Genomic DNA, 24,178 nt, shown 5'->3' on the forward strand with positions numbered 1-24,178 from the left:
TTTGATGGCATTCAAAAGACAAAATAAAATTGTATATTATATCAAAAAATTAAAGATGTGTTATTTTTGTAACTCTAATAAAATGCCTTGAAAAACAAAGGATTTTAAGTAGAAAAACTTTAATAACTTTTGAACCAAAATAGATATCATCAATATTTTTGCATGAAAATTTGCGTTTTATTAAGTTCTTAAAGTCGTTCATAGACGACTTTGACGAGAAATCTAAAATAAGAAACATAGGGCTCTAAAACTATTTTGAAGATTTTCATTGAATGTTTTTTTTTTTTTTTTAACGAGATTTTTAGCCCTGGGCTAGTTCATCTCGGGACCAACGGCTTTACTTCCCTTCCGAAGGAAGTCGTCACTATAACTTTTCACGTTATAAGTGACTATGTCGGGGATGGGATTCGATCCCAGGTCCTCGGCGTGAGAGGCGAGTGTTCTAACCACTACACCAGGTCCGTCCCCATTTTCATTGAATGTATTTCTTTATTATTTTGCATTTTGAGCATGAAAATGAAATTTTAGACAAAAATGGTCTTCTACAAAATTGTTTCTTAAAATGTAAGCTTACATACTGTGTCATTTGAAACTAGGGTGGTCCACAATATCACACATATCATACAATCAACTTTTTTATTTGCAAAAATACTGGTATATGCTCTTAGGCAAAGCGGTAGAACTTGAAATTTTGATCAACTTTGCCAAAAAAGTTTTTCTGTAGCTCAAAATTTGACCAATCTAGAGCATTTTTTCCTTATCATCGCAGGGTGGTCCAACAAAAAAAAATTTTCAACTCTAGTTTTTTTAATATTATTTTCTCGTCAAAGTCGTCTATGAACGACTTTAAGAACTTAACAAAACACACATTTTCATGCAAAAATATTGATGATATCTATTTTGGTTCAAAAGTTATTAAAGTTTTTCTACTTAAAATCCTTTGTTTTTCAAGGCATTTTATTAGAGTTACAAAAATAACACATCTTTAATTTTTTGATATAATATACAATTTTATTTTGTCTTTTGAATGCCGTCAGAAGATATTTTTTATGTTTGCCCCAATCAGAGATATTCACAATCAAAGTAGGCATGTTTTTGAGAGAAAAACAACAATAACTCCTAAACGGAAGGAGATAGCGAGTTCCTTCACTCACCAAATTACGCATTTTTTAAAGCTCTGAAAGTGTTTCATAGACTACTTTGATGAGAAATTTGAATTGAAAACTCTAGAGCCAGAAAACCAGTTTTGTTCGGACCACCCTATGTCACCGTAGGAAAAAAGCTCTAAATCGGTCAATTTAAGAGATACAAAAAAACTTTTTTAAGCAAAGTTGCTTGAAATTGAATGGTCTACAACTTTGCTGAAGCATGTATAATATAATTTCTACAAATAAGAAAGTTAGTTACACAATTTCTATGAAAATGTGGTCCACCCTAATTTTTAATAACACCAAACATAGGGCTTAACTAATACAAACAACTTTGTAGAAGACCGTTTTTGTCTAATGTTTCATTCTAAAGCTTAAAATGCATCTTTCCGCGTAAAACTGATTCCTGGACCATAGTGCAATGCAACCTAGAAGAGCACCGCAGTCCATACGGCTGGTAAAGTCAAGGTGGGATGGTCGGTCTACCCGCTGAAACTAATCCCTCGGGCGACAATTTCGGTGGAGAGATGCTTCAGATGCATGGATTTCGGCCACCGGACAATCAACTGCAAAGGCCCGGACAGGTCTGAACACTGCAGGAAATGGGATGAATAAGTTCACGGTGGCAAGGACTGTCTGAAGACACCTAGGTGCATGCTGTGCAAAGCGGAGGATTGTAACGCCCATACGACGGGTGGCTTCAAATCCCCCAAATATCAGAAGGCAAATTCCAAGAATCAGTCGAACGCTCAAACGAGGGTTTCGTGATTATACCAGCTGGCCAGAACCGCATTCAAACGGTAGATAGTGACGAGTAAATCGAACTGTTACAAGAAGTTGTGCCGGGAAGCTGACGCAAATCCTTGTGCAACGCCTTCAAGTAGTTATGGCAAAGATAAAGGGCCCAGTAAGAACGGCTGAAATGTGCTCCGACAAATTAAAATTGATAGTGGACGGTCCAGATGGTATCCCCAATGTAACGCTAAGGGCAGCAATATTGGCGTTTCCAGATATATTTGGGACGTGAACCGAATGATGCGTGTTGCCGGAGTAGGCTAGCACCACCATCGGGGTTTAGGCCGAGTAGCATTGATCGTCCAAAACTGGCGACCCGGCGACCCAAAGCCGGGGCGCCAGTTAATCTGGAAGTCATACTCCAACCGGAATTGCTGGACCGACATCGGCATACAACTGGTCAACCAGGAGAACTCGAAAAGCAGCAGTGGAAAGCGAGTCGTCGTAGAGCAACGAAATGCACATGAGCGTCCAGTAGAAGCTCAACAGGGCTCTGACGCGAGGCCAGCCCAAGACTTATTGAGCAAAACAAGTAGTCACAGAGACACCGTAGAAATGTCGTAGTGAGTAGCGTTTTTGACGACATTGAGCTCCAACAGCGAACAGCTAGAGACTGAGACTGACAAAATGCATGAGCACAGAAGTGAAGTAGCGTGTTATAGTTCCAGGGAAGATGAAGGCCACGGAGCAGTAGGGAAAATTTTTAGTGGGTAAGCACGCCTAACGTGAATCCCACACATAACAGGCCAGGTTTTTAAAGCTTTTTTGTACCCCACTATAAATATAAATATAAAAAGCATTTTCGGTTCTTGGATTCATTCGGAGACACACATCAAATTTCATTGATGTTTACACATTGAAAACGCTCTTCTGTTCGTTGGTTCGAAGCATTCTCGAGTATGCAGTACCAATATGGGCTCCTTACCAAGCAACGCACATCATCCGCATAGAGCGAGTTCAGCGGAAATTTATTCGATTCGCCTTGCGCCAACTTCCGTGGAATGACCCTGTAAATTTACCGGACTATCAAGCGCGTTGCAGGCTTATTGGGCTGGAGACTTTGTCAGATCGACGGAAAAACAGCCAACGATTGTTCGTTTTTGACGTTCTTGAGGGAAACACCGATTGTCCAGAGCTTTTGGAACAAACAAACTTTCAGTTTGTTCCATCACGAAACCTGCGCAGCTATCCCGCGATTAGTGTACCATTCCATGGAACTAACTATGGACAACACAGTAGCTACAGTTCTTGTTTAAGAGCATACAATGAAGTAAGCAGATTACATTACTTTGGCATGTCGAAGACGCATTTTAAATCTAGGATAAGGAGATTAGAATAAGAACAGTCTGAACAATTTTTATAATTGAAGACGAAGTACAAATACAAATAAAAAAGACGCTACAGGTTTGCAGAAGCAAAATCTCTTTGCCTGTTCAAAGTACCCATCGGAATTGGCTACCACATCTTCCGAACCACTTCAATTTCGAGTCCCCAACGGAGGTGTTGACATCAAGGTTTGCTACAAATAACAAATTTTGTTTCATTTTTTTTATAAGCACTTTGATTTGATGGAGGAAATTATAACACAATTAAAACAAAATCAGTTATAATAACAAAATATGTTTCAAATTTGTTTTGATTCAAAACTTAATTAAACCCACAAATTGTTATAAAAAAATCTGATAGGAACGAAAATAACAAATTTTGTTATAGTTAAATTATGGAAAATAACAATATTAGTTACATTTTTGTTTGATTTGAAACATAATGTGTAATATATTTGTTTAAATCATAACATATTTTGTCTCGGTAACGGTTTGTTTAGTGTGGAATAAATTGTGTTATAATTTTTGTTATTCTTGTTGGAACCATATTATCTTGTGCAAGATCAAGTTGGCATTTGTTTAGTTAGTTGACAGTTGTTAAGAGGAGGAGAGAAAAATACATTAAATACGTTTTGAATCACCGAACAGGCTGGTTTGATTTCCTGTGTTATCACGCATCTACCTGATAGGCTATGGGCCCAGAGTTGCAGGAAATTATTTAAAAAGATAGTGCGTGTGTAGTACATTTTCACCAGTTTTTTGGAGCAATAGCACGGAATTTACGAAAATAGGTTTCCAGAGGCTAGGTTACGATAACTACAAAACCCGGATATTGCGTGCACGACAAGTTTTGACACGTGAAGGACTGTGTAGATACGTCGAGGATGACTTGCCGGATGTGAAGGAAAAATCGCCGGAATGGGAAACAAAGGACGACTTGGCCTTACAGACCATCGGGATTCTAGTAGAAGAAGTACAGTTGAGGCTGATACAGGAAACTGTGACCGACTTTATCAAGGGATCCGATTTTGACTGATAAAGGGGCGCGCCTGCGGAGAGTGTACCCACCGCACCCTTCGAAGGGCTTAAAAAGCGGAACCTTTCAATTAGAATCCTTTCCTGTGATCAAGTTAAGAATGACAACTGTAAAAAAACCGAATACTTTATCACTTCTCGATAGTGACAAAGTAACACGACATGCACTACACAAAGGACACGGGATATACTACAATAGATCAAATATTGGTCGCAGTGGTTTATGTTCCGAACAGAAAAAAAAAACTGTGACCGCTAAAGATGCTAGGAATACACTACGGAACTACATCAAGGATTCATCGGTGGGTAAGATTACTCTTATCAAGAAACTGTCCAAAACAGAACTGTCTGAGGCAGGCGATTTGCGGCAGCATCTGGTGGATTTGGAACAGTTATTCGAGAAGATTGAAAACGCGGGATGTCGTATGGATGAAGATATGAAAGTAGCTTTTGTACTAGCGAGTCTTCCGGAATCCTACGAGAAAACCGTTGCTGCGATACAAGGGAGAATGGAAGTTTTCATGATGAATTTTGTGAAGACAAAGCTGCTTGAAGAATATGATCGTCGACTTCAAAGAAATGGAACAGGTGAATCGAAAGCAATGGTTGCTAAGACGGATGAAGTATGGTAGAATGGTCAAAGTAGGCCAGAAAGTTGGGGAGCTGTACCGATCAGTGCTGGGAATGGTAATAGTAGTAGGCTTGAATTTTCGCGAAAATCACGTGGCTCTCCCAGTACAGTAGTTCAAAAACGTGAATCTCATCAAGTAGCCTATGTTGGGTGCACGAATTTTCTAAATCATGAGTGTCATTGAAGGCTCTAAATGCGGGAAATGCAGCGGGAAATAGAACATTTTTCTACAGTAGTTTTGGGTTGCCCTTAGCAACGGGTGTTTTGCTATTTTCAAGGTATTTTGCCTACAGCAGCGATGGGCGTGAGTTTCACTGGCTTCGCTGACTGTGATTGGCTTTGCTTGGCTACTGTAGAGTGAATTTCAGATTTTTTCCCAACCCTGGTACCGATTGAACATGTAATGAAATTCAATGGATCATTAAAATAACCAAAACGTCCGCTATGGAAAGCATATAGGGATGGTACACAAATTATGTCACGCTAAATTTCCACTTTTTCGACCCACTCCCCCTCCCCTTTGTCACACTTTTTGTATGAGTTCTCCGAAAATTTTGTAAGGCTTGTCACGCTTGGCTCGACCCCCTCCCCCCCTTGGAGCGTGACGTAATTTGTGCATGACCCCATATGGCACCACCGTAGCCTTGTGTGTTTGACAGAACAGCAATGCTGTCACAATGTTAAATTCCATATACAGTGGCGCCTTTGTTTTGATGCGGTGAGCACTGAGAAAAACTACCTTCAATGATTCATTGATATTAGTAAGGCAAGGAAGAACAAGTAGAAAAAAATGACTAACTTTATCTTGAGGAGGAGCGTTGGAAGTATATTATCATGAACAAGATCAAGTAGGCATTTGTTAAGTTCGTTGACAGTTGTTAAGAGGAGGAGAGAAAAATACTTTTAATACGTTTTGAATTACCGAACAAGCTGGTTTGATTTCCTGTGTTATCACGCATCTGCTCAATAATTTTGACTACTAACCAGCCAAAACTATAACATTATTTTGTTAGAAGAAATTCGCTAACTGAGTAATAAAATCTGTTACAACTCTGTTGCAATCCACTGAATGGGCCATTATATTGAGAGTACCCAGCTTGTGATATATCTACCTTGTACCTTGATGGCTACAGCGTAGTGTCACGTCATTGTCGGGCGTATTGTAGCGTAGCGTCACGCCATTGCTTCATCGGTATTGGGCGATACTTTTCTAGTTTCTTAAAAAGTTTAGGGTGCCCAGGTCCTCTTCCACTGCGTACAGCCAGCGTATTCCTACCTGGTTCCCTGCTGAATATTAATTTCATATTTTTTTCTTCCGACACTCGCACTTAGTGACCGGCCCACTGAATTATGCCGTATTTTACACGTTTAATAATATTCGCATCTTTATACACTTGATGTAACTCGTGATTCGTTCGATACCAGCTTTGTATTCGCCGACGAAGAACTCTTCGAGCAGTCTCAGTCTTTTAAACAGGATGCGTGACAGTATTTTGTACGCCAAATTTAGCAGGATAAATCCTATGGGCACTCCAGTCTGTGTCCTTTCTTGTTATTGGGCATATAAGTCCACCCTGCCAACCGATGGGTTTTTCTTCGTCCTCCCTTGAGAAACTCGACCGGGATCTCGTTCTTCCCAGCAGCCTAACAGTTCTCAGCTCGTTGATAGCCTCTTTAACCTCTCCTCCAAAGCTGGATTGACATCATCATCAACAATGTTCATCCTGTTTGTCGCAACATTTCCATTTTCACCGTTCAAAAACTGCTGAAAGTGCTCCATCCACCTAGCAGCCACCATCACCATCGTTTCATAAAATCTTCGCATATCGTTCCGGTTCATGCTATCTTGGGCTTCAGCTACCACATTTTATTAGTGCTGACTTTTCTTTCTGCGGTGAATTTGCTTTTTTTTGGCTCTCTGTTTGCCGGGTACCGGTCAAAAGCATACGGCTTCTAACTATATTTTTCACGTCTGTCACTTTTCATCAAATCAGTCGTTTCGTCTTTGTCGTTAACCAGCGCCATTGTTGTCGCAGCTTCATGGATAGGGTCCCACAGGATGTTGACAACTCCAGAAACGTTGATTTCTCCCAACTGCTCGTCTAGCTGCTGGCGGTACTGTGCAGCTTCCACATCGGTCGATAAGCGTTGGATATTGAAGCATAGCATTCTGTTAGTTCTGGAACTAGTGACGCTGGATAACCGCGCCCAAATTATAGCTACAACGAGATAATGGTCCGAGTCGAGATTAGGGCCTCGAAAGGTCCTGGCATCCATGACATATGATAAATGTCGCCTACCAAACAGCACAGTGGTCTATTTAATAGCATCACCACTCGGGTGTCGCCAAGTGTATTTGCGGATATTCTTGCGAGCAAAGTAGGTACTGCTGATTGCCATCCCTCTAGCAGCATTGACGGTTACAAGCCGCAGGCCATTATGGAAGATTTGTTCTTTTCCGATCTGCGCATTTGCGTTGCCAATGACTATCTTGACATCTTATGTTAAGGCACTCTCTCTAGGCCTTTTCTACCCTCTCATAGAATTGATTTCATTTGGCTTATGGTTCGTTGTTTCCTGTAGGCCGATAAGGCTATAGTTGAAGAACTTGCTCTACATTCTCAACACAGAGATTCGGTCACTTACACGTTTCACGTTCTTCGATTTTCATCCAACGTATTTCTAGGATAGCTGCCACGTTCATGTCGACATTTCTCTTTGTTTGCGGCTACATCGGGAATCCCGGAAGATAGTCATTTACGACTATTGATTTTCTTGATTTATTTCAATGATGTGAACCTGGTAATTGAAGGACCAAGATTATCGTACGCGGATGACCTCAAACTGCACCTCCGTATTCGTTCCAATGACGACTGCCATTTTCTCCACTAACATCAGAATGCCTTTGCGCTTTGGTGTAATCTGAATCGGATGGAATTGACCCGTCAAAGTGTTTAATTATTTCGTTTTCGCGTAAAAAACAGCACATATTGCACAAATATACCGTTTTGTCTCAAATTCCGAACAGACTCATATTCCGAACACTCGGTTTTGTATGGCGATTTGGTTGAAATGTTTCGCTGAAATATGTCACCACATAACAAGGAAATGTCAGTCAATTGCAATTCAAATTTAACCTTTCCAATATAATTTTTACCGCGGTAGTAGTGATGACTCTCGAGTTTGACACCAGTAGAACAAGCTCAGATAAATTTATTTGCGAAATTATTCACTTGAATTCGATTTATTCGTGCTGTTCGGATTTTGAATCAAGGTGTTCGGAATATGAGACAGAATAAGCACAGTGTTCGGCATTTGAATCAAAATGTTGTTCCATACTTTTACGTAAAAACAATACTAAAACTAATTAAATCAACATTATTATCGGTACACCCAACAGCTAACAGTTACGACTTTGAGAAGAAATTAAAATTCACACAAATATCAGCCAATTTATCAGATGCATTTGAAGTCACTGTTGGCCTTAAGTGTTCGGAATATGAGTCAAAACGGTACATTGTCAGGAGAAAAAATTAAACGTGTCAGCCAAGTCAAGGATTTCGAAGTTATCCTGGATGTACAGCTATCGTTCAAACAACATGTGGACTACGCCGTTTGTAAAGCCTTCCGAGTACTTGGATTAATCTTCAAAACAGCCTAATTGTTTACGGACATTTACTGTCTAAAATCTTTGTACTGTTTTCTATCACGCTCCATTCTAGAATACTGTTCGGTTGGTTTTGCTCCGCATTTTAACAACGGCATCTTAAGGATCGAGTCTGTTCAACGACGGTTCTTGAGATATACTCTGCAACGATTATCTTGGTCGGATCCTTTTCGTATGCCTAGCTACGAAACTCGTTGCCAATTGATCGATCTGGAGTCACTATTGGTTCGTAGAGGTACGACAAGAGCGTTACTGTTATCGGACATACTTCAGGGGCGTATAGAATGTCCGTATATTTTGAATAAAATTAACATAAATGTCCAACTCAGGAACAGGTCTACCGCTACAGCGAACAAACAACAGCACCCACGGTGCTATCAATGGCATGCAGTGCGTTTTCAACAGAGTTGCTACTTTGTTTGTCTAAAATTTGTCCCGCCGTTTGCTCCGTAGGCGATTTAGTTCGTTTTTTTTTTCAAATGCTTCCTAGTTTGACAATTTTTGTATGTTATTGTTTGCGAAAGCTATTAGTGTTGACATTTTCATTTGTTAAATGTTTAAAACGTGTACTATTAGATTTTGAATTTTATCTTTGGGGCTTTACTTAGCCCGTTCATTAATAATAATAAATAAACAATCATCACAGCTATCCAGCTTTATCGTGGCTTTGAATTTGTAGCTCTGGTACATGCAATATATCAAACTTAATGAATTTGCTAGTCTGAAGCAGTGTTGCATTTGAACGCGTTCAGTTTGCGTTCCAGTTCAAACCTTTGAACGAGGGATCAAGTAGGCTTGAACAATGAGCAGTTCAAAAATTTGAACCCGTGCGAGCTAAAAACTGAACGTGAAATGGAAACTGTCTCCATGGCAGATACACGACATATTTGAATGCGGAAGTTTAGCAAACATGTTAGGAAACTTAAATGGTTCAATATATTTGTAATGTCATGAACGCAATATGTTCTGATGTAGTTTTGTACGGTTTTAAGCTTCGTTGTGCATTTTGAAGTGAACGGGCCGTTCTTGAGCAGGTGCAGAATCTGGCACGAGAGTTCAAAGCTTGCTAGGTTCTCGAGCAAAATTAGAACGCGTTCAGTTCACTTTTGGCTCGCGTTCAGTTCAATATGCATCACTGGTCTGAAGAGTATATGGTTCACCACAGGCTGGATTATTCCGGATACCTGGTTCCCCTGGGGCAACGACCTTTGGGTGGGAATGAGCCCTCGGCAATCCATTTATAGAGCGAACATATAGTCTTTCGGTACTCCTTGGTGTAAGTGAAAGATCAAAACTTCAAAAGATGATTCCTTAGAAAATCCTATATAAAAGAACTTTCTGAGAAAACAACCTATGGTGCCTACCCAGTAAACACAAACTCGTATACGATAGCGCATAAGAGTACAATTGTGGAGGCGATATACGTACATGCGCCATTAGACTGCATGCAAAATGTACGTATATCGCCTTCACATTTGTCCTCTTATATCCTACCATATACGATCGTGTGTTTACTGGGTACAAACTGCCGATTATCTTTTTTTTGGTATGGTATGCTACACGTCATGTCAAAGTCAGAGAAATTAGATGCAATTTTCACCCTTGGCCAATGACACATAAGCTTGTTTTAACCTTCGCATACATCCTTTCCAAATCACAAACATTAAAGTAAAAACGGTCCTGTCATTGCCCATCTGTCTTTTTCTTCGATTCTTAAAACTCATTTCCATTACGTCTATACAGAACTCAACAATGGCGAGCAAGTCTCCAATCGGCTGATCTACGACGAGGAGCGCAAATATGGAAAGATTCCAGCTCGGATATATTGGCTGTACTTGAAGTCATGCGGAATGGACATTGTGACCACGTTCTTCCTTAGTGCCCTGGCCCAGCAAGGGCTCCGAGTGTACACTGATTTCTGGCTACAGAGCTGGACCGAACGGACCCAACAGCAATCGTTCGACAACCGGAATAGGGTTGATCCGGCAGAAGTAAGTTTCCTTTACCAGTGTAAATGCGTTCCATTCGGTTCCGGTTTTCTTTTTTGGTGTAGCATAATCAAGCATGCATTAGGTATTTGTGTCGGTCTTTCTCAGATGACGACGATAAAGCGACATTCCAAAATGTATGAGATGCAAATGCAGCGTGGTCTATGTTTCCCATTAGTCTGGAATCTGAATGGCATGCATCTTCTATTCGCGCAATCGGGGAATGCATTTTCATTTTTTGAAATTCAAACTACCGCTGCATTATAGCAATGTCAAAATGTGTCGTTTTCTTTGCTCTACTTCCAGGTTGACTATAACTTCCGGGTGTATGCAGTACTGTCGGTCATCTGCATTCTTCTGTCTGTGGTGTGTTTCCCTGCTGGGCAGAAAGCAGGAAGCAATGCCCGAAGGCGACTACACCAGCAGTTGATTGGAGCGGTTCTTAAAAATCCGATCCATTTCTTCCAAACTGTTCCACTTGGGCGTATCATGAATAGGTTGAGCATAGACGTCTCCGTAGTGGACAAGGTGAGTGGGTGCGTTCGTTTCCAATTCCGCATCGTTCAATATCGGCTGTCTTATCTCTATTCCACAGAAAATCGCTGCAACAAGTCAAAAGCTGCTGCAGTTTATCCTACTGTGCCTTTGTGCCGTGCTCATAAATAGTGTCGTAACGCCGTATTTCATCCTGTTAACAATACCAATTTGTGGCATTTACTACGTCGTGCAGAAGTTTTACCGGTGCTCCTCCAGGTGAGAAAACAAGATTTATGCTTTGTGCAGTCAGCGTTCTTCGGGATGCTTCCGGATTGTGGGCGATACGTCCGTGAGATGGGAAAGGTTAGCTCCAACGGTTGAGTGCATACCGGTCACATTCTCCCAAGCTTTGCGTTAATGTATCGTTTGGCAGTAAGAATGAAGGCTTAAATCTATTGCAAATGGGGGTTACCTTGGGGATGAGCAAAGCATTGATGGGATTGTAAGATTTGTACGTAAAGTTTGTTGCTATGGGATTTGGTTTGCCCTGAATAGGCATACGTTATGTGCAGTAAATTATCCTACGAAGCGTCTTTGAGATGCTTTGAAGGAAGATAGCTCAATTGAGCTTCATTTTCTGAGGTGCTAAGCTAGAATTGAATCCTTCACATTTTCTTAGAATTGTTTTTAAGCTAAACTATCTAAAATTCAATATGTTTACCAATCATTCTTCGTTTCCGTCCTTGGAATATTATTGATCCACCTCCAATTTTATATCTGAATTTCTGAGGATATCGACCTCTAATCACATCGACGTTGGAGCACAATATTGGACAACTAGCGGTAAGGCCATCAAGCAGGAGTTATAATTAAATTTGTATGCGTTCAAGTCTAGCCGCAGCCGCTTAGTGCATATATTTTTTTTGTAAAGTATAAATACATTATAGTTTAAGTCAAACCATATTAGTAGACAATATTTATAGAATTTGAGATGATATAGAATATATCTTCTTGAACTGCTTGAATTAAAGGTCTCCAGATTTACAAATGTAACCAGTGATTGTTGGTACCTTATCAATTAAATTTTGACTCACTTTACTGCCGTGAATCGCAAGTCAGTCCCATTTGCAAAAAGGAGGCATTGAGAAAATGGACTGTGAAGTTTCCAAAATCGTTTTCATATGAATATTCAAAAAATTCCAGAGGATTGGAACATATTCAAATCTTAACCCCTCTACCGGCAGCTTCAATTTTTACCGCTAAAAATATATTCAAATCGCGATAACTTTTTTGTTTCTCTATATTTTTGCACCATTGTTTCACAAGATCTCAAAAAACTCTTCTAGTTTAAGACTCCGTGTCGATATTAATCATTAGTGATCTAGTTTTGAAGATATTCCGATATTCCTTGGGGGACCGACATTCTCCATATAAAATGTTTTTGGCTGTTATTTTGTTTTTGGTCAACTTATCAAAAAAATAAAATATGTACTATACAAAGCGAAGTAATAAAGAGCTACTCGGAAAAAATCATATAAATCGGTTCAGTATTCTTGGAGAAATTTGAAAATTACGATATGAGGTTTTTTAGAGTTATCAAGATCTTTATTTGTCCAGCGTGGTACCCGAAACATAAATGCTCGTTATTCAAAGACGGCTACACCAAATTGCGTCATTTTTTCACAGTATACTCGCATTGATGTATAATTCCGTGGAGTGAATATCCGAATACGATAAAAATTCTGTAGTCTGAGATATTTACATGGGTTATGACTACGCGTCGGTCCCCCAAGGAATTTTGGAATATCTCTGGATCCAGATGACCAATTATCAATACCGACACATATTCTTAAACTAGAAGAGTTTTTTGAAGGCTTGCGAAAAAATGGAGCCAAAATATCAAGAAACAAAAAAGTTATCGCGATTTGAATATTTTTTCAGCAGTGAAAAATTAAGCTGCCGGTAGAAGGGTTAATGAAACATCCACCCGTTGTTTTTGTCACACGATATACGACTCCAAAAATGTTCAGTTGGCAAAGCAAACTCTCAGTAAATATTACCGTAGAAAGCAAACTTTCTCGGGGATACGACTGTGATTAAGGACTGTTCATTTTATAAAGTGGACACTTTGTTTATGCTATATCTTTTTTATTTATTGATAAAATCGTAATTGGTTTTCTGTGTATCGTTGACCTATTATTCTAAAATGCTATGAAAATATAAAATCTTTGAAAATGCTTTTGGTTGAAGAGCTAAATAGTTTTTCCAAAAACTCTTAAAAAAAGCTGTCCGTCAAAGTTTAACATTATTTTTCGCAAAACAAAAATCCTTATTTTTATGAACAAATTGTATGTTTGTATCCTTTACTATTCTACTAAAGGTAAAGCTTTAAAAATATCAATTATATTCCACCATTCTATGACATTAGGTAACTTTAGTGATTTACCTATTTATGGCCAAATTTGCTGATACACCATCCTTTCACTCCCAGCAAAAGAGAAAAGTAAAAAGCGTGTTCAAAACTAGTTTGGATTACTAAAGAAACTATATTAGTATAATAGTATAAACGAAAGCTAAATCGTGAGATTAAACTACAGTCTTAAGTATAAATTTTACTGTTTATGGTAGTTTTACTAAAAAGTCTCATACTTTTAAAATCATGTACGCATATTTATCGATCTACAGCAAATTGTAAACAGTTTTCTCCGAATTTTTCAATTGGTAATCTCAGAATAACATATTATGAAAATAATATGTGGAAAATAAAATCGATTTTATTACAGCAGTGTTGCCAATTTTTATGATTGTCAATGTACTTTGATAGGTCTTCTAAGAATAAAACAATTGTGTTTCTGTTGTGCTTTGAATGTGACGTGGGGACTTACTAAGTAACTCTATGAAGGCGTAAGTTATTTTTCATATTAATACTATATTAGGACTTCCGTCAGGACGTACTTTTACACAAAAAATTCTACTCATATCAATTCCCATCAAATTTAAAAAAAAATTCTTTAAAAATATACGGGAAAATTGATTTTATTATATCTGTAAAATTGTTGCTCCAAAAATAACTTGATTTTTTCCATCAGGCTTCTGATTGATGATGCTTTCGAAGAACAAGCCTTTTTTGAAAATAGAAAATATAAATTATCGAATTTTCCATCCAATTTCTTACAATCATTGATTTTGATAACCTCAAAAAATCGACCGATCTAATCGTTGTTCCATATTCGTGTGAAATTTAATTATTTTGAAGAATTTTTATTATCACAACATTGTACAGTACTAGTCGAACGATGTGCAAAAAACCGATTGAAATTTCATTGATTAATAAGAAAGATACAGCATGCATAAGGTGTCCACTTTATAAAATGAACAGTCCTTATTATGTTCTAGGTAATGGATTTTAGTCTATTATGCTCAAAACGGATTTACGGTTTTGTGCCTTTAAAAAAACTGTTGGCGATGTTCAGCAAAAACACGCGTTTTAAGATATCTAACAATTTTGTTGAGTACATGAAAGATGTTAAAATATTAGTAAAAAGTTATGAATATAAATAATTTAAACGAGTTTTTCATACAATTTTGTGTACATTGTGTTGTCGTAACTCTTCCACAAGACTTTTTTACATTTTTCATGTCTTATACAAAGTTGTTAGATAACTTAAAACGAGTGTTTTTGCTGAATATCGCACTTCTCTATCTCTTAAAGTAACTGAATTATCGGTCGAATTCTTTTTAAAAAGGCTTATTTGTTTGATAGTTAAAACCGATGAAAAGACGCATAAAGACAAAAGTTTTTATCAACTGCCGAATAAAGAAATATGGTACTTTCATGATTTGTAAGAGTTATCTACGCCTTTTTGTGCCGATGACCATTATAGGGGCCTAAACTACCCCTTGAGAAAAGAGCAATTCATGGATAACTTTGTTACTTTAAAAGATATCTTGATGCTATGTCAGCAAAATCATGAGTTTTTCCGTGGAAAACAACTTTGTAGAAAAAACAAAAAATAACAACTACAGAAAAGCCAAACATTACATATACTTTGCAATTGGATTAAATAGACAAATTGATGTGAAGTTTTGCGAAGAAGTTACACGTTGTCTCAGTGAGAATCGAACTCACGACTCCCTGATTTCTAGTTAGGGCGCGTTACCCCTACGCCACGAGAGGACTCATGGACGCAGAAGTTAACCTGAATTCGATTTCAGCTCAATAATCACGTGGTCCTTTTTCGCAAAGTGCACCTCTTTCGGAAGAATTAGATGCCTATCCAAACACAACGGTTTGGGCATTTTGTGTGGCCCGCGAAAGGTTCGAAGATTCTTCTCATATTTGAGTATCACAGCAATTCAGTTAGAACATACCCAGACTAACTGTTTTAGTTTTCAATGTAAGTTCCAGGCTAATATTTTTACTCGGTAATTATTCAAATTATTTTTGTTTTTGAATCTCTAACTACGTGAAATTATGAATGATTCAAATTATTCATCTCAAATCTAAGGCATTTAGGGGGAGATCCCCCAGTGCCGGACAGCACCCAATACCGGACAAAGTCGGAACATTGAGAAATCATGGTCCAATCAAGATGATGTATTAGTAGAAAAGAAAGCTATTATGTAGACTAATGTTTGCGTAGAATAACACATCCTTGAAATATGCATGCCTTTTAAAAAAAGTAGAAAAGTTTGAAAATCTTTAAAAAATTGACGAATCTTCTTAATTTTGAGCCTATTTAGTAATTATTTTGAATGTGAAAAAATACTTTGGATCCCACAAGCATGATCGAACATAATCCTAATTTGATAGTATGAATGTATTTTGTACCATAATTGAACTAAATATTGACAAATTACAGTTTTGGTTAAGCACCTCCTGTCCCTCAGTTTCGGACAGCTTGATTTGTTATATGATATCTTTGTAATAATTGCATCAGTGTCTCAAAATACTTTCATTTTTCATGGGTTCCGTCGATCGTGGTATCAAACATGCAATAAAATTAAGAAGAATGAACATTCAGAACAACATCGTAAAATGTTCTATTTTTCATCATATATGAAAGAGGTTTTTAATAGGCATCTTGCAAACTAGGAAAAAACTCAAATTATTCTTGTAAATGTTGCAAATGCATTGAATTGGTAATTATAAACTATTCCTATAGTGTACACATTCAATGATGTTCAAATTTACAGAATTCGAGGCATTTCTAGATCGTGTCCGGTATTGGGTGCCACCTTTCAAGATCGATCAATTTGGTACTAAAATACATCATCAAAATACAATGTGAAAATTCATATTTAAATTTCCTAATTTATTTTTGTACACTATAAAAATGATAATATTTATCATAAATGGGTAACACGAGCCCATAAAATCAATATTTTTCGAATTTTGAATTTAGTGGCTTAAGTGTCCGGTACTGGGGGATCTCCCCCTACAGCTAGTTTTTAAGCATTGTCGACTTCAGTTTTAAGACGATTAAAATTGTTCTACGCATAAATTTGACTTGATAAGATGATTTGAGGTTCATTATGGAAGAAAAAACAAGCTATGAATAAGGTACCGTGGGGTAAGTGGATACAGAAAAATCATTAGTCAACTTCATTATTACGTACAGCTTACGTTAATAATGTAAATCAAACTTTTTTCTGTGGATAACAAATGAGGGACTAATATACTTCAAATCGTCATTTATTTAGATTTTTATGATTTTTATGTATTGAGTATGAGGGACTTGAAAATTTGCGCCAAATGATCCACTTGCCTCACTATGGTGGGGTAAGTGGATCACCACTAAAAAAAATCTTTTCTCAAAACATATATGGTGTAATCATGTATACTAAGAATGATATTATTCTCGTTCTTGTTATTAGTGCTAGTTATGTTATGTTTTGATACCATACAAATTGAAATTGTCTTCATTTTATCAAAATATTATTAAAAATATTTATACATTAGTTCACATTAATTCAAACAAAAATAAAACATTGTAGCTAGAATTATTTGGAGAAAATTCTTTAATATAATCACATAAGTTATAAAGAAGTATTGTAGGATTATTCCTTACGATGTTTTCGAAAAACATTTGTAGTTTAAAAATATTAGATACATTTATTTTTGTTTAACAAACTGAAATCTTCTTATTCTGTTTTTGAATGTATTTGTATCATCTGTCTAGAACAATTTATATGGTCAAATAAGGTACGATAGTATGTTTTCAATTGGAAAATTTGTATATTTTGCTCTTTTGCAACTCAGCTTCATTAAACCACGAAAAGTTTTATTAGAATTTTGCATTATTCATTCTTTTATATTTTCTTATATCAGAAAGATTAAAATAAATTTTGGGTGGATTAATTCAAATTTTCTATAGTCAATTAGACAAATTTAAGCTAGTAATGAGAAACAGTAAAAACAAAACAATATTTGCGAGTATTCAAACTTATTCAAATTATCGTAAGCAGTCTGCCAATAAATGGTAATAATACTCGATCCACTTTCCCCACCCCATTAAAAAATGGGGGTAAGTGTAACATGTGCAATATATCTATATTTATTTATAAAATTCACATATTTTTCATTTTGATTCATACAATTAGAACTGAAATGTTCACAATGCGTTGAAAAAACTAGTAGAATTTGATTTAAGGCAGAGATACAATGAATTTTTGATTGACGGAAAACAATTTTGAAATTAATTGATTTATGCAGCCAACAAGTTTGCTTGTGTTAGTGTTGGTGTAGTATCAGTTTTGCATAAGTATCAGTGTGGACGTAACAACATAACCTAAAACGAAGCAATGCTGCGAAAACATTCAACATATTCAAGTATTCATGCTCAATATAGACAAATGATCCACTTACCCCACTGTACCTCATATGATTAATATTATTGAGATTTTTCCACAACGACTTTCTTCAACATTAAACAATAAATGAATCCTGAACAAAGCCCATTGCCAAAAGACTAAGTTGTCAATCATAATTTCACTGAATCCTAGGCAAATACTCTCACAGAATCCTGGAAAGCAGAAAGCGTGATTCACTCAGAATCAGTGCTGGGAATGGTAATAGTAGTAGGCTTGAATTTTTGCGAAAATCACGTGGCTCTCCTAATACAGTAGTTCAAAATTGTGAATCTCATCAAGTAGCCTATGTTGGGTACATGAATTTTCTAAATCTGGAGTGTCATTGAAGGCTGCAAATGCGGGAAATGCAACGGGAAATAGAACATTTTTCTACAGTAGTTTTGGGTTGCCCTTAGCAACGGGTGTTTTGCTATTTTCAAGGCATTTTGCCTACAGTAGCGATACGCGTGAGTTTCACTGGCTCCGGTGACTGTGATTCGCTACGCTTACCTACTGTAGTGTGAATCTCAGAACTTTTCCCAACTCTGCTCAGAATCTTAGGCAGAATTATGAAATCGACTGGCATTTCATAAAACAGTGAACCGGATTTTTGAAAAATTCCTAACACTTATTTCCTAAAATCCTGGGCAAAATTACAATATAACTCTATGGTAAATTTTAACATAATCTTAAACAATCTTAAAAGAATTTTGAGCTAGGTGCTTTTTGAATACTGGTTAGCATTTTCAAAGGTTTCAAGGTAGGATTTTGAAATGATTATCGGGTTGATTCTGAAGAATCACGATTCTTGCAAAATCCTGGATATTCTGACCAAGATATTGTTAAAACAAGATAAGGATTTCGAAATATACCAAGTCATTCTAGTAATACGTGGTTAGATTCTGACAGCATTAGGAGCATGATTTTTATAAAATCCTTGGCATTATTCTCACATGGTCCAACATTTCTGGAGTAGATTCTTCAAAATATTCTGGTCTCTGGACTAGAATATCACATAATTTTGAAAGGGATTCTTACACTATCCCCTAGGATGCTTATCAGCTTTTATCTGTTTTTCGATTTCTACAAATGAAATTTGCTTCATTCACTGATTTTTGTCAGATTCCATGAACTTCATGTACTTACTTCTGTCAGACAGATAGCGAATATACAGTCAGTGACATAAGTTAGTAACCAAATGCTGTTTTTCCATACAAAATGCCCAAGTTTGGGGTACTGTATATCAGCTTCTGGTAGTCCGAATTGGCTGAAATTTGGATGACGAACTACAAATAGCTTGAAGTTTCTCGTGTATGGGAATTATTACAGTGCAGTTGTTTTACATAGAGTTTCAGAGGGTTGTTCATGAGCATGAGCATGGGCATGATTGACCACCCGCAGATGCTACTCCGTTATTGCAAGAACTGCTGTACTTACACAGGGAACCAACAGATGCTACTCGGGATCAGTAGCATACTCAATGTGTAAGTACTGGTGCTCTCATTAATATAATAAAAAATAACGGCGCCGGCTGCGTCCGAATGCATGTCAATTTAGTCAATGGGAGGGAAATGTTGACGTGTTACTTGCTTTATGGAAGCCGAGGAGTCCTCTGCACTTCCACAAGTAAACACTGGTATTTTGGATATGGGGTAGGGATTCGTTTTGGTAAACGATAAATATATAATTTGAAATGCATGCGGCTAACCGGATTCGCGATATTACTCGATAAACGCATTGAACGCCGTACAAATGTTCGTCACTCGACCCCATAGGAGCAAGCGATAAGGTCAAAGGATCAAACACTACTAACGCGTTCCGCGACCCACGATACTATTCCACCATGCTATGCGAGCGGCGCGCAACACGATTGATCCTGCCCTCATCGCCCGCCCCCGCAGGAGCAAGCGTAAGCAAGGATCAAACAATACTCTCTGACAAAAGCCGCGTGGTGTTTCACAAAAGCCGTTTAAGAGGTGAACTAAACCGCGTGACGTTCCATATCCAGAAAATCCTACTAATCGTCACATCAAACTCACCAGATTGATGCTTCCTCCGTTATTCAGTCAAGATCCAGTGAAATCACACAGCACTTTTAAGCAAAAACGAAAATCAGTTCAACCACCAGCAAAATTTCGAAAAAATCTGATACACAGAACCCGAAAACAAAACTTGACGAACAGTGCAAAACACGACCGCTCGCGGTAAGGCCTACTGCGCTCCTTTCAGTTTCAGAGTTGGTGATACGGAATTACGCCACCAGGCGGCGCTAGTGAGTATGGGATTTTTTGTTTCGTGGATAGCTCAGTAGCCTGACCACTTAGAAAGATGGCGTATTCGGCAAAATTGTTCAGTAGCACAAGGGCTAACATTATTTGAATGTAAAGTTTCGAAATTTTACCACCAGGTGGCACTAGTTAGCATAAAACATCGATTTTACATATATCTCAGAAACACGAAAAACGAAATGCATGGTTTGTTATAATGGCAAATTAACTATATTTATGGTTTATTTCAGAAATAACTATATAAATAAAACAATGATTCAATTTAAAACCCTCAAACTTCAAAATTCAACTTATTAAATTGGTAGTGTGTTGTTTTTTTATTTTTATTTTATCGGGTTGACTGATAGAACTATAAATAGATTAGGAATGGATGCGCTAGTCGTGATTTTCGAGCATTCGATGCATGATTTCGAGTACTCAGCTACAAAAACATAAAATTGTGTTGCGTTACGACTTTCAAGCTCATGATAAATTGAAAACACACTGGAATCAAGATATCTGGGTGCATAATCATGATTATGTGATTCTGATTTCTACCCGTGTACTGCTGCGGCAAATGAAATGTTGCTAGAAGATTAATTTAGTTTTATTTCTTTGTGGTCACAGAACACCTAAAGTTAAGAAATGAATGTAATGTTGGGAACGATACTGATAAAAAAAAAAAAAAAGAAAAAAGCCTCTATTGACTACAAATTTTGGGAGAAGAAGTTTTTTTTATAGTATTGAATTATCGTTATGAAAAAGGGTATTTATATTATTAAAATATTCAAACAAGAGTATACTGCCCATAACTGCATAAGTAGATGAAGAAAACCGAATTTAGTACTATACCATTTAATTCCACTAGAGTTTGTATCCTTTGACAGATACGCGTATTTCGACCTCAACTGTAAGGCCGTCTTCAGTGTCGTGTACTAGACAAGTCGAGTCTAGTACACGACACTGAAGACGGCCTTACAGTTGAGGTCGAAATACGCGTATCTGTCAAAGGATACAAACTCTAGTGGAATTAAATGGTATAGTACTAAATTCGGTTTTCTTCATCTACTTATAGGTATTCTACTAAACAGCTCGAAGATTTATTATCATAACTGCATATTTGTAACATTCGACGAAAGTAGGCATTGAGCAAATGGAACACCAAGATTGCATTTTATGGCAGTATGGAAGGAGGTTTAGGTCCTTCAATAAGCTTTTTAAGGACAAATTCAACATATTTTTTGCATGTTATACAAACTATTGCAGTGCACAAGTTGGCTCTCGGTGATAGTTTCAGAAATTTAGTTATTTATCGACCTAAAATATGACTTTGAAGATCGCATAAAATTGCAACAAAAATAGCGAAAAACCTTTTTTATACGTTTTCTACGATTTACTTGAGAAAACATATAAAATATATTAAGAGAAGCATTTTTATTCATTTTCTATAACATAGGGTGAATATAAGTATTCTATACCACACCGTTCGTCCAAATCGAGGGTGGCGCGTTTTCCCCCCTATGGGCATATTACCCCCAGTTCCCCTATCTCTTAAATCTGATAAGTTCCGTACATTTTTTTCTTCAGGAAGCTGTTCTACTCCCAAAGTTATTAAGAACATCAAATAAAACCATTACGAAAACTATCCACTATCAGGAATAAAAATGGTTGAAAAAACAGGGCTGAGGATCACTGGAGTGTAACTAAAAAGATAAGGCCAGTCCTAGTAATCTCATAAATATTGTTAGCGAATGGATTCCCAAATTTATTAGTAATTAATGACATTCCAACCTAACTTCATTACTATCTAATCCATATCTTGGAAAATGTGACGTTCATACAATGACGTAATAAAATTAAATATATATATTTTCTTTGGTTCGTATAAATAGCTAACGAACATAGATTTGAGTAGTAAATGGATCCTTACTCTTTCTCATATCAAATAATTGATCCAAAATACTTCCAATAAGGAGGAATATACTAGGATACTAGCCACACTTTTATCCCAGTGTAAAAAATAATTCACCGCATATATTTTTCTGTAGACACTTTTAAATCAACGTGACAATGCAAGGAAAAATGATAGCCCTTGAAACACTGAAAAACGTTGCCGTATAAGTCATCTTTCTAAGTGGTCAGACTACTGAGCTACCAACAAAACCAAAATTTCCATGCTCACTAGCACTGCATGGTGGAAAAATTTCGAAACATTTGGCTCAAATAATGTTGGCCCTTGTGCTAATGAACAACTTTGCCGTAGACGCCACCTTTCTTAGTGGTCAGGCTACTGAGCTACACGCAAAACAAAAATTCATTGCTCACTAGCGCCTCCTGGTAGCAAATTCTCGAAACTTTCGTCTCAAATAATGTTAGCCCTTGTGTTACTAAATACTAGCACCGCCTGGTGGCGTAGTTCTGTATCAAAACGACCACCGCATGTCAGCCCGTGAACTACTTAACAACTTTTCCGAAGACACCAACCTTCTAAAAAAGTCAGAAAAAGCGCCCCTACCGGACAAGTTCTCAACTAAAAGAATGATTCTCAAATCTTAAAGGTAGAACGTACTTAGCACCTAAACTTCGCCGAAGACAGTACTGTGCTATCTCTTTCGTCATGCGAGATATTCAACAACACCCCCAAAGTGATGAAATCCAATAAGCCCTGGGTCTCCTATAACGCTATAACGCTCTAGTGTGTCTTATAGAAGTGCGCGTAATATGAATGTGTGTTATAAGAATGCGTTTAACAGGAGACTTGACTGTACTTCTGTTTGGGTATGTTGGAGCACAACACTGAAACAAATCCATAGGGTAAAGTGGGGCAAAAGTTCGAGTGGAATAGGAGTTTATTTTAGAGATTGCTAGCTCAGTTCAATACTATAGTATACAATATAATACTATACAAATATGTCAAGGATAGATTCACGATACCAATACCGATTGATGCTATTACTGATAGGAAGTGAAGATTTTTTGTGTAAGGAATGATGTCTGTAAAACAGTCTGAGTAGTGTGTACACTGTCCACACTATTGTGGATAACCTTCTCACGATTATGAGTCTGTTATTCTACATGTTACATGTAATTCAAAGGCAAATGGCCCATAATAGTGGGTGACTAATAATAGTGTGTTGATGAGTACAGTGGTTATACTATCATAGGTCACCCACTATTATGGGTCATTCCCGTTTAAATTGTATGTAGATTAGAGTGACTAATAATTGTGACAAGGTGATCCACAATAGTGTGGGCAGTGTACCTAATGCAATGGAATACGCTGAGTTACTTTTTTGGTCACCTTTGATCTAAAGTGAAACCTACAACAGTCGATGTATATATTACAATCTATAAAACTAGCATTAAAAATTTTAATTTAAATTTTATTGATTTAGAAGGCCTTGGAAATACTGGTGTTGTTCAGAACAAAACTTCAAGACATTTTTAAAGTTTATTGTGGTTCGTAGACATCTTTTGAAAAAACAATGCTTCCTCTCGCAGAATAGAGTACAGTACATCATAGGTGGTCCCATCCATAAAATAAAACGGGGATAGTGTAGGGTGAAGTGATGCTTTGGACGAAGCGGTAGATCTTCTTTCAAGCGAACTTGTGTTTTTGATATGATCGGTGATGTTATTGTGTTGGTAATTTTATAGATTAAAAGTAGCATTTTATAAAGAGGGTCATCGTGATCAAGTGGCTTATCTTTGAGGATGAATGGTAGAATTTGTATAAGGTGCCATATGTCACAGGCCTTTCCTTTTATATTTTTCGTTTTCCGAGTAAAATTAAACGTGATTTGCGTACTTACATTCAGAGATTTGAAAATGCTCTTAACTCTGCCTGGCAAGTAGGTTAAAGAAATGAGTGGAGTTGAAATCATTCTTTTGAAAATAAAGCACAAATCTACATTTGCCCACCCCTCAAATAGATCATGGGCCATACATGGAGCTGTGCCAAAATCAAAAATGTTAAAATGCCTCAATTAATTG

The 24,178-nt window shown here is 37.2% G+C and overlaps 1 protein-coding gene across 1 annotated transcript in view; it reads left to right on the top strand.

Annotated features, from left to right (window-relative positions):
* LOC5577471 (ATP-binding cassette sub-family C member Sur) overlaps nucleotides 1-24,178 on the top strand; it is a 227,405-nt gene that overhangs the window by 148,348 nt on the left and 54,879 nt on the right. Inside the window, exons 18-20 of the mRNA XM_021845711.1 lie at nucleotides 10,345-10,592; nucleotides 10,896-11,117; nucleotides 11,185-11,342. Coding sequence (XP_021701403.1) covers nucleotides 10,345-10,592; nucleotides 10,896-11,117; nucleotides 11,185-11,342 — 628 coding nt within the window. The remainder of the gene's footprint in view (nucleotides 1-10,344; nucleotides 10,593-10,895; nucleotides 11,118-11,184; nucleotides 11,343-24,178) is intronic.

Source organism: Aedes aegypti, chromosome 2 (assembly GCF_002204515.2).
Source record: "Aedes aegypti strain LVP_AGWG chromosome 2, AaegL5.0 Primary Assembly, whole genome shotgun sequence".
Classification (NCBI taxonomy): domain Eukaryota; kingdom Metazoa; phylum Arthropoda; class Insecta; order Diptera; family Culicidae; genus Aedes; species Aedes aegypti.